Source organism: Neolamprologus brichardi, chromosome 10 (genome assembly GCF_056152115.1).
Source record: "Neolamprologus brichardi isolate AB-2024 chromosome 10, ASM5615211v1, whole genome shotgun sequence".
NCBI lineage: Eukaryota > Metazoa > Chordata > Actinopteri > Cichliformes > Cichlidae > Neolamprologus > Neolamprologus brichardi.
The window spans coordinates 16,484,911-16,496,411 of record NC_142113.1 but is presented as its reverse complement, the minus strand read 5'-3'; the positions used below and the strand labels follow the sequence as shown (position 1 = coordinate 16,496,411).

General features: G+C 41.9%; 1 protein-coding gene across 2 annotated transcripts; it reads left to right on the top strand.

The window, feature by feature from the left end:
* The first annotated feature begins 1,216 nt into the window (after positions 1-1,216).
* On the top strand, positions 1,217-10,680 carry aldocb (aldolase, fructose-bisphosphate C, b). 2 transcript variants are annotated; one of them, XM_087847295.1, is made up of 9 exons: positions 1,217-1,329; positions 6,950-7,066; positions 7,372-7,583; positions 8,055-8,109; positions 8,210-8,370; positions 8,481-8,564; positions 8,659-8,833; positions 9,241-9,440; positions 9,552-10,680. In XM_087847295.1, the coding sequence occupies exons 2-9, from the start codon at positions 6,955-6,957 to the stop codon at positions 9,642-9,644; spliced, it is 1,092 nt and encodes a 363-aa protein (XP_087703421.1). In that variant the 5' UTR covers positions 1,217-1,329; positions 6,950-6,954; the 3' UTR covers positions 9,645-10,680. The 2 variants fall into 2 exon arrangements, with proteins under 2 accessions (XP_087703421.1, XP_087703422.1); XM_087847296.1 differs by lacking the exon at positions 1,217-1,329 and adding an exon at positions 2,357-2,455.
* The last annotated feature ends 821 nt before the right edge of the window (positions 10,681-11,501 follow it).

The following is an 11,501-nucleotide window of genomic DNA, read 5'->3' as shown; positions in this document are numbered from 1 at the left end:
CTAGCTGAGTATTGACTCTGACAGTGTCCATCCCTCTATGACCACAAAGTACCCATTTTCTAATTTTTGCTACCAGCAAGATAACACCCCATGCCATAAAGCTCAAATCACCTCAAATGTTTTCTTGAACGTAACATTGAGTTCACTGCACTCAAATGGCCTCCACAGTCCCCAGATTTCAGTCCAGCACCTTTGCGATGCAGTGGAAAGGGAGATTCGAATCATGGATGTGCAGCCGACAAATCTGCAGTGTGTTGCGCTATCTTGTCAATATGAATCAAAATCTCCTTTTGAATTACATTTTTAAAGTAAAAACTTGAATAAACAACTTTTATGTTGATATCTTGATATAGTTTTTAAATTTCTTAGCATCAATTTAGCATCAAGCTAGTTAGATTACAACGGTGCATTTATTTAATATAATTCAATATCCACTATTAGAATCAGGATTTCCTGACACTATCAATCCTATTTCAAATGGTTATTTTTCTCTCTGTAGTTAGACTACAAATAGAAGACTACAAATCTATTTTTCACCAAGGAAAAATAGAAAGTTGGCATTAGCACCAACAGTGTCATTTTTACACAAACTGAGAAGAAAGAAACAACACACATGTACAAAATGCACTATAAATGGAGCATATATATTAGGGGACAACTAAAATAGAGGTATGTGGGCAAAGTCACCAAGTGCAGATCTGCATTTGACCAGGGGGAGCTCAGCATCTCAGAAAAACTTATTAAAACAAATTCCTTTTAAGGTCATATTATTGTTAATGCTCAATTCAAATGAATTACAGGAACCTCTCAACAAATTACATTACCGAAGTATCAGAACATACCATAAACAATAATATGAATAGAAATCTAACATATGTGAAAGTCATAAAAGTTCACTCAGCTTTGTCTATAACTAGGCCGCAAAACATGAGTATTAATCATTTTCAGAGGTTATTTAGCACTAGGACGAAAAAAGACCAAATACAGAGTTTATTTAATTAAAGTAAATTATTTTTATCTTATTGAACAGTTTGCACTGTATGAGGCGAGGTTCCACCTTTGTTCACGATCGCTTTGTCAATTTTACCATCAACATCTATAAATATATGGGTACTTTTAGAAAACAGAGGACAAACTGTCTCCACAAAAAAGAAAAAAAGATGCACAATCACTCTGGAGCTCTGCAGCGCATGCGCCCCGTCGCTTCGTGCCGTGACGCGTGGCTTAAGCTCCGCCCAGGCTTTCTAAAAGGTCACGTCGCGCTGCAGCAGTGAAGCAGGAGACCGTTCTACATCCTCTGTGCACACCTCACCTGATCTCTATCAGCAGGTAAGAGTCACCTCATCCGAAAAATATTACAATTTTAAACGTTTATTGTGTGTTACTGAGCGCGTCAGCCATGATGGCTGTCATTCTGATGGTGATGCGGATGTGATGCTGTTGACTGAACCTACAGCTAGCTGTATCTTCCAAAAGCTAGCCTGTTAGCCATAAATGAACGAGCAGCGTCATTAGCTGTATCACTGATGCTATGTCATTTCAATTTGACAGACAACTCCTAAAAGTCTATCACCTTCTCAAAAACAGTCGTTTTAGAGTTGCGCATTTCGGCCCCATCATCGAAGTACGCAACAGGAAGGGCGCAAAAGGAAGGGTGATGACCTTCAAGGATGGAAGTGGAGGAGACGAGCCTGTTGCGCCTTCCTTCGCTTCAGATCGACGCTATTAGTTTTTACATGTACTTGATTATGCGTGATTTGTCGGGTACAAACGTGGGTGGCAGCGGTGATGGATGAGGGCTGTGACGAGGTTGTTTCCCGTCAGGGTGTAGCTGTCCCGAAGCACGTAGACATCGAGAGGCGGAGCCGCAGAGTACGTGAAAAAGCTACACGTGTTAATGAAGTCATATAGCGGCCTGAATTTTGGAAGCAAGGCTTGCATATATTTTTTTATTCTATAGAAAACAAACGGCAGTTTCCACTTAGAGTAATTATATATTTTTTTACTGGTCTCTTGCATTATTAACGAGTGTAATTCTTAAATAAGTGTTTTCATTGATTTGTACGCTACTACTAAACGTGTAAAATGAATTAAAAAACAAATGAGGCAATGGATCAATGAACAAATCGAAACCCTTAATCAACAACTGCTGTTGCTGATTAATTCTCTATTGATAAACTAATAGTTTCCAGTCCAGAGAGTATTTTTACATTCATGTTCTTAATTATGAGTGGTTTCCTTACATCGGGTTTCCCCATTACTGACGTTTGTTATGGACATGTTTCTGAAGTCTAACCTGCACATTTTCATCAATGTCCACCTTTCTTTGAATTGCAAAACCCTCGCAGCCTCTGTAATAGGCTCCCATTGAGCTGCATGGGTAACAGTGCTCCTGCTAGCGCTGCAGCATCAAGGCCTGAAGATAGATGCGACGCCAAGGCCAGAGGCCTGTCTGGTAACACAGCACTGAAAGCAGGCTTTTTATTTTAGTGCTGTCCTGCAGGAGCCATTTCATCTCAAAGCTCATGCAGCTTGCAAATAGAATTTATTTATTTTTATTTATTTTTTTTAAAGGTGGCTACACCTCACCTCCAGAGGGTTCTGATGATCTAGACAAAACAGCAAAAAATCCTCATCCTCCCCCTACATGCTTATGAACATAGGCAGTAAATCTAGCATGCAAGCTCAAGACCTTGTAGTTGAATGCTTGCAGCAATGCTTTAAAGAAGACCAGCTGCAGCGTGATGGCTGTAAATGTGGACTCTGATGTTTTTCTTGTATTTGTGATTTCTCACTGCATGCCGGGCTGCTACTGTTTTAAGGTGAGAAGCATTGGATGGCCCCTCTGTTTGGTTTTTGTTTAGTTTTTTCTTCTGTTAACTTGAAATTCAATCGAAATCAGACAGCATCACAGTTAAATCAGCCTGGTACAAATCTAAATGTGTCATTTTCCATCTAACATCAACTAAAGAGCGTGTGTGTGTGTGGAGTGGTGATGTCATTCCTACCGTGTTATTTGAAAATCGGTGTTGAGAGTCTGGTCTTCTTGTGTTTTCAAGTGGTTCTCTGTGACTCAGCAGGGAGTTGATCTTCATGTCGCATTGCAGAAGTGTTGTTGAGGCAGACCACTACAACAGACCACTACAAAGATCAGAAAATATAGAGAGCTGGGCTACGTGCCATTAAAGCCTGCATATGCAGTCTAGTCACAACAGCGAACCAGCTTTAAACTGTTCAGTCATATCACTTCAGGCTTATCAGTTTTTAGTGATGGTATGGTTTTGTTTGTTTTTAATTATTTTGAGCTGCTTTAGCCACACAGGAAATTGATAAGGAATCGATGAAGAATCTGACCTCCAAGCAGAATTTTTAATTGCAGTTAACAAATCAATAAATCTCACGAATGACAATCAATAGGATGCACTCGAATTTACTACACACACGCCCGTTTAACTATCTTATTGAAGACCTTCATTGACAAAGTGGTTTCCCTAACCATTAAAAATAAATGCCTAACCCTTATCCTAAACCTAATTGTAACCCTGACACTAAAACCACATTTTGAGCCTCAAAAAGGCCTTCAAACTTGTGAGGACCAGTGCGTGTGTCCTCACAAGTGACTGTTGGTTCTTACAAGTATAGTAGAATGCAGATTTCGGTCCTCACAAAGATGGCTAAACAGGAACACGAACACACACAAACAGCCTTAGAACTTTGCGCACATAATTTATAAAATATTTGAAAGCCGCATTAGATAAATGTCTTTGGTCACTGGGGCATCATGATCACTGAACAGTGTATGTGTATGCGACTGTCTGGAAGATAACAATTATCACCAGTGTCGATGATAACGCCACTGGAAGGTCTCTACTTGATTCTGATAGTGCTTACGCTGCTCTAGTTTTAGCATTTAAAAAAAACAAACAAACAAAACTACTGGAAACACAGAAAGATGTTTTGAAAGAGTTCTTAGCCGAATACTGTAGCTCAGGTTAGTCAATACAAATGAAGATGCAGGTTCACCCCAATTGTAATGTCCTACAGTTTTTATAGGATGTGCTATAGTTTCTTTAAATCTGCTACAGTTGGGTAGTTGAGGCTTTTACCGAACTCAAAATAATTTCTGTATTTTAATATTAACTCACAAAACAAAATGGTTTCAAATAATCACTTGTCTTCATGAGTAGATCATGGAAATTGTCTAGCTAAAGGAATATGCAAAGCAGAAATATTTAAACTCAAACACCAATGAAAAGCCTTCATTTTAATTCTCTTGATCAGGTCATTTTCCTAACATCCTATGCTCTGAATAATGGTCTTTTCTTTATTAACCTTTTAGGCTTTTTTTTTTTTTTTTTTTTTTTTTTTTTTTTTTTTTTTTTTTTTTAAAGTGTGTCACATCTGTGGTGCAAGGCCCTGCAGTGGTGCTTGTGTGGCACAGAGTGAGGTAGTTGTCTTTGTTCTAATGTCCTCCTCTGGGACTGTTTCCTGGAGACGTTCAAGAAGCAAACCCAAAAATGGAAAACATAAGATTAGTACCTCCTTTGGCTGTGAGTAACATAAGCTGAGTTGTCATCACCTGATTATGTCTAAAGCAGTTCAGCCACAGCCTTCTGACAATCTCACATTTTTTGATTTGGGAGCCATCGTAGATTAAGAGAGACAGAAGGATAATCCTATATGACAAATATTTTCCCAGGTTACTTTACCAAAGACAGAAATGTCCTTGACACCACGCACTCTCTCTGTAGTTGTTGCATTGATGCATAGTAGTGATTCAAAAACTTTATACTTGCACATTTAGCCAATATCATTTTTTTTTCTTAAAGCTAATAACCCTCCAAGCATAAACTCTAGTGCACTACTACCAAACTTGCCCCAGCTGATAATGTGCTAGAGTCCTGCCTCATATTGTCCTTTTAAGGGGGATTGTATTAATTTGTGTATGCAATTCCCTATGGACAGTGTAAAAAGACAGGGTTTCACCCATTGCAAACGTGCTCCTGTGCACTCGTCCAAAATCCCGGATGCATGTCCCTGGTTGCGGATGACCTGTGTCTGTTTAATGCCGATTGGTTGACACGTGGCGACATTCACAGGGACTGGGAGAAGCACAGGCAGTGACTGTGGTGGTCACTTCTCAGTGTGTTTGACACTTTGTTTCACTTCAGCTCTTTTCATGTTATAACTTCCCTCTACTCTGTCCCGAGCTGATGGACCAATAACAGAATAACCAGGAGTAGCCCACAGACCGGTTATACTACATAGTTGTGCCGTATACTGGTACACTCCCTCCATCGATGCTCTCTGTGGGTAAGCAGGCCTCGATAGGCTGCCGGGCTGAGCCGTGATTTCAGCGTAAGCCTCTGGTCAATGTAAAGTTGTCGTCTTTAGTAATTTTCCGTTATTTTTGGCCAGTTGTTGCATAAACTGTAGATTTCCTATTGAGTTAGATTGTTGTACAATGTTTCCTCAGCGAAACTCCACCACAGCGGAGTCGTACTGCTTCACAAAGGAGGGCAGGTATTTGCTGAGCATGGTTTTTGGCTGGTACGGACAGTGGAGCAGAACTGAGTGCACACATGCCTGTGCCCTTAGGTTGGCTTTTATCAAGTGTAAATACTTCCTTTTATTCACTGGAGATGTGAAGTATGCAGCTTGTACCCCTGCTGAAGCTATTCTCCTCTGGGGACACGATATGCCCTGCAGGGCTGGCCGTGCGTGTGTGTGTGTGGGTCATAAGAGTTGCACACTGATTTCATTGAGAGGCCTGTGTGTACTGTAAAGGTTATCTCATAGCTTTAAGCTGAGGATTAACACAGAGGGTACAGGGAGTATATCAGACGGTGTGCTCTCACAATAAACCAGCCTCCCTGACTTTATCATTAAGCTGTATTACAGCCTCCTATGAGTGTGTGCCTTTACAATATACTGACAATTCCAGCTTTTAGTTGACACTGCTCGCTGTGGAGGAACATTTAGTAGAATAAATGAATCGTCTATCAAATTCTCCAATGGATGACCTGCTATTGTGGCCCACACCCGCCAGCGTTGTGCACAAAGCTACAGCCTTGTGTTCAGCGGGAGCGCCTCGGATACCAATATAGCCAAACAGACAAGTCACAGCTTGTTCTCAGGCACACACAGTGCATTAGCTGGAGTGAGAACGGAAATTTGCAAATCCTTGATGCACTCATATCGCATGGATCCAGTAGAAATAATTTGTAGTCTGAGAGCAGCAGCACTTAAATGGATGCGTGATGTGTCACTCCAGGCGAAGAACTAAAGGTGTAACTTGCAGAGAGGTGTATAATGACAGGAAAACAAAGAGTGTTGCTGAGGGGGAAACGAGCCGTGTTGCATCCAGGCCTGCAGCTATAATGAGGACTGGCAGCAGAGTCTATAGGAGCGTTGTTACACAACCCCTTCCCCCTCCCTCCATCCGTCTGCTGTGGTTCACATGGGGGAGGTGAGGGGTTACATAACTGCTAATTTACGGAAGAGTGAGGAAGGGAAAGGGGAATTGAATAATCTGGTTTGAAGGCTGTTTATGGAGTTTGGTCACTGCCACCAAGCTTTGTTTTTAATGACTGACACCAGATGATGCATGAAAATGAATGTCAACAAGATGGGGTGTTTGCTTCTAGTCACAATAAGTGATTTTACTGAATTAAATTATTTTTTTTTTTTTTTTCCCCAACTCTCAGGAAACAGGAAATGTACTGCTCGCATCTTGCACACATATCATGTTCTTGTGTGGTGTGATTAAGTGTCATCGTGTAGGAGTTTGGCCATTTTCACCCATCTGGCTGCACTTAACTGAGAAAAGCTCATTGGTATAACAGTATAGTCAAGCTGCAGACAATAGAGACATTAAGTGAGGCCAGTCCTGGGCAGTCATCCAGGTTTGCACATAGTGAAGCAGTATGTGTGTTTCGCTCTCTTTCAGCCACCATGACTCACCAGTATCCAGCACTGACCCCTGAGCAGAAGAAGGAGCTGCAGGACATTGCTCACAGGATAGTAGCTCCAGGCAAAGGCATCCTCGCAGCTGATGAGTCCACCGGTATGTGTTGGTGTTTCAGCAAAGGTGGCTGATTGAAACGCAACATTAAACATGGTTGAATACCAACATGCAGTACACTGAACATGCAGTGAGTTGCATGTAAAATTAGAATTGCTGTGCGTTTATTTAAAGAGATCATAAAATAAAGATGCATGTTATTGTTTCTATAAGATTACTGCAAACGAGCAGTTTTAATCTTCTGCTGAAAGCCATTTTATACTGTAAATGATGCTAAATAAATGACATTTGTGGCGTCTGTGTGTGTGTATTTTATTAAATCCATGTCCTTGTTTTTTGCTCTTTAGGTAGCATGGCAAAGCGCTTGAACCCCATTGGGGTCGAGAACACTGAGGAGAACAGGCGCCGCTACCGCCAGTTGCTCTTCACAGCCGACCAGCGCATCGACAGCTGTATCGGAGGTGTCATCTTCTTCCATGAAACCCTCTACCAGAACACTGACGATGGCGTCAACTTCGCCAAGCTCATCAAAGACCGCGGCATTGTCGTTGGCATCAAGGTAGGCAGGGGATTGCCGTTGCTGGGTAATCAGTTTACCCTGGTACATTCTTGATTCTAGTTTCAGCTCAGTTTCATTATGCTTCTGCTGCATTGCCTGGTTTGTGCCGTTACGTGTTAGTTTACATAGTTTGTCATGCTCAGACTCGAACTTAAAACACAAGAGCCCGAGTGCTGAAAATCTCAACCTTCTTTGGTTTTGAATGTCATCATCACTGTGCTGTTGATATAATGCAGTCAAGTGACTCAGCTTAGCAGGCAGAGTAAACCCTCATCGTTTAGCAGGTAAAACCTGAAAGGTGTTCTTTGTTTTTTGTTTTTTTTCTTAAACCAAAAAAAACACGCTGACCCGCTTTCAGTGTGTTTACATACACTCAGACCCACACATAACAACAGATCATGTTGTTAGGACCAACTGGGCTAAAGTTATTTCAGGTCAAATTCAGAACATTTTCCGTTTCTGTCTTTACAGGTTGACAAGGGTGTTGTACCCCTCGCTGGAACAAATGGCGAGACCACCACTCAGGGTAGGAGACAGTAGACGCACAAGTTTGAGAACTGAAATGAACTTCACAGAAGCCCTGTGTGTTTCTCATGGCTGGTTCTGTGTGCGTTGTTTGAGTGCAGGACTGGATGGGCTGTCCGAGCGATGCGCGCAGTATAAGAAGGACGGCGCAGATTTCGCCAAGTGGCGTTCTGTGCTGAAGATCAGCGAAACCACGCCGTCTGAGCTGGCCATCTTTGAGAACGCCAACGTGCTGGCACGATATGCTAGCATCTGCCAACAGGTTAGTGTGGTACTATAGAGGATTCCTTTCCTTTTTTGGAAAGGACACTACTGATCATCAAATGGTAGTATTGTATATTTCTAAAATACTGGTGTTAAATTTACACTCAGAATGGTATTGTTCCAATTGTGGAGCCTGAGATCCTTCCTGATGGAGATCATGACCTGAAGCGTTGCCAGTACGTCACTGAGAAGGTAACATGTTGCAGAATGTGGAACTCTGCCACCTTTATCTGTTCTGGAGAGTTCAGTTTGGACTTGCGTGCTGTCATTTGTCTCCTGCTGTTAGGTCCTTGCTGCAGTGTACAAGGCTCTGTCGGACCACCACGTGTACCTGGAGGGGACACTGCTGAAGCCCAACATGGTCACAGCTGGACACTCCTGCCCAACTAAGTACAGCAGTGAAGAAATCGCCATGGCTACTGTCACTGCTCTGCGCCGCACAGTGCCTCCTGCTGTCCCAGGCAAGATACTTATGTGTGTATATAATAGGAAAAATTCAAGGAGTGGGATGGTATCGGTGTGCAATAACAGGGCTGCAAGTGACTTAATAGAGCAGCATATTCAAAAGTTAAACCATTATGTTATCATGGATAAATTGCTAGCTGAAACACGCTTTTGTGAGTGTATAAAATCAGTTAGATCAGCCTCTGGAATTTGGATGAGTTGACTAGTAAATTGGCCGTCTTGGCATTTTTCAGATTGCTTTGATTTTCTAATAGCAATACTTAAATCTCTTGATTCTTTCACTCGTTTATATCTACCTGCAGAGTGCAAACATGCAGGAAAAGATGCTTACGAAAACCTTTAAAATCTTCCTCGACATCAGGTATGAGCAGATCGGTAACTCGTGTTTCTTTTGTATAAACAGGGGTGACATTCTTGTCTGGTGGCCAGTCTGAGGAAGAGGCCAGCGTGAACCTTAATGCCATTAACAACTGCCCACTCCCCAAGCCCTGGGCCCTGACTTTCTCCTACGGCCGTGCCCTGCAGGCCTCAGCTCTTAACGCCTGGAAAGGACAGCTGAACAACGAGAAGGCTGCCACCGAGGAGTTCGTCAAGCGTGCCGAGGTCAGACCGCAGGAAGGGACATCAGATGTGTCCTTTGTACTGCTAATTTAAAAAAGCAAAACTTTCTTTGCTCTTTTGCTTATGTCTGTTTTTGTTTTTTTTCTTCTCCAGGCTAACGGTCTGGCTGCACTCGGCAAGTACGAGTCTTCCGGAAGTGGCACCGCCGCAGCCCAGTCCCTCTACGTGGCTAATCACGCCTATTAAACAGCAAACTACCACGTTGAGCTGTGGCATAGTTAGTCTTATATCTGCTCTGCTGTCTCCCCTCTTCACTCCTCCATCAATCACAGGCCTGTGCTGTCTGCTTTACTTTAGAGTTCTTAAATTTACATTATTAGATATGTGTATTTGAAACCATCATGTGACATCACAGTACTAAAAGGAAACGGACATGGGTCATCTGTCTTTTTTTTAAATTCCCCCCTAGTTTCAACAAATGGTTACAGTTTTGAGATAATTTGAAGTTAAACGGTTGGAGGATAATCAAAAATGTTTAGTCAGTATTCATTCCACGTCCCTTCTTTCACGCAGCTGTCTTCACACAAAATATGTGATCACTCCCAAGCAGGCCCGATCAGCATGTTTGTGTCAGTGTTTCGCTTCTGTCAGAACAGCATTTGTTCATTGTTGAAACGCTCTACTAACATCCGCACTGACACCAAGTGGGACCAACTGCTTATTAGTGGCATCAGAACATGCGTTAAGGAGCAAGATGGCAGACGAGGTGAAAATGTTGAGCCGAGTTGATCTTTTGAACAAAGGCGTGGAGTGCTCTGTTGTGCTTTCAGACAGATGTATATCTAGTAGATGTAAGCAGGCACATTATACTGTAATAAGCCACTACACACCAGGATTCTTCCTTTTTTTTCTTCTTTTTTTCTGTGTTCTTGTGCTCCTTATCACCATTATTGAATTTTAAAACAAACAACCATCGTGTGTCTCTGTTCATTAGCTTAACATTACATGCAGTAATCGATGTATTCAGTTGTGTGAAGGTGTCAATATTATGTGATGCTAGTGTGTCATCCTCCCACCTGTTTTTCCCCCTGCCTGCCCTACCGAACGACCAGACTCGTTTCTATCGACATTCACATCCAATGGACCAATGGCGTGGGGTCAGCAGCGGGGAAACGGTCGCTGCTGTGTTGGAGTACTGTGCCGTTTGTGGTGTTAATATTGTTCTTTAAGCACTTGGTGTGTCAAATAGTGGAGAAAAATAAACTAAAACCTTAAAACATCAGATGCTTTTATGTGATGGAATTTTCTACACCTGTCCTGATACTGGCGATGACAGAGTTATGCATGTTAGTCAAATATTGCTACTTTATTATTTAGAATCTTTACTGCCTCTACATTTTAGAGATAAATGTTGAGTATTTAATTATATTTAGTTGGCTGATATCATTACATTTACACAATCAGCTTATTGAAATTAAATGGCCAACACTAATCTGCATATTTAAACTTTATTTTCAGTTTCCTGGAGGTCTATATATGCCTACATGCACGCCCTTTCTGAGTCAAAGTCATGTGTTTTGCACTCAATCTTGCAGATTGGATATACAGTTGCATGGAAGCAGCTCAGGGTGTGTAGGCATGACCTGCTGAAGTTAACGCTAAAGGTCAGAATGTAGCACGTAGAATATTACTTTGGTCAGGGTTTACGGAAACTGGTCCAAAAAAAGGAAAAAATATCCAGTGAGCAGTATTTCTCTGGATGATAATGCTTTGATGGCAGAGGTGACTGGCCAGACTGCTTTGAGCTGATATAAAGGCAGCAGTAACTCAAATAACCACTCAGTAGCCAAGATATGCAGAAGAGCATCTCTGAATGCACTACTGCTGCTGTAGCACATCTCCTGTGGCTTGAAGGAGATGTGCTACAGCAGCAGAAGACCACACCAGCTAAAATTTCTTTCAGTGGACAGTGAGTCTGTGTGAATTTATAAAGCCCTTTTAAAAACAACTACAGAGTTGGAACAATAACACCAAATGTAAAAGACAAACTCAGGCCAAAAGGTAAAAAATATGGAAACTCCCTCCACAATTTTGCAACTTCAA

What these genes read in the sequence shown, in the direction of transcription:
- aldocb (XM_087847296.1), top strand. Translation starts at nt 2,377, where the DNA reads ATGGGTAACAGTGCTCCTGCTAGCGCTGCAGCATCAAGGCCTGAAGAT. An exon ending in CGCAGCTGATGAGTCCACCG is followed by an intron (nt 7,067 to 7,371) that starts GTATGTGTTGGT and finishes TTTGCTCTTTAG; the next exon opens with GTAGCATGGCAAAGCGCTTG. An exon ending in TGGCGAGACCACCACTCAGG is followed by an intron (nt 8,110 to 8,209) that starts GTAGGAGACAGT and finishes GTTTGAGTGCAG; the next exon opens with GACTGGATGGGCTGTCCGAG.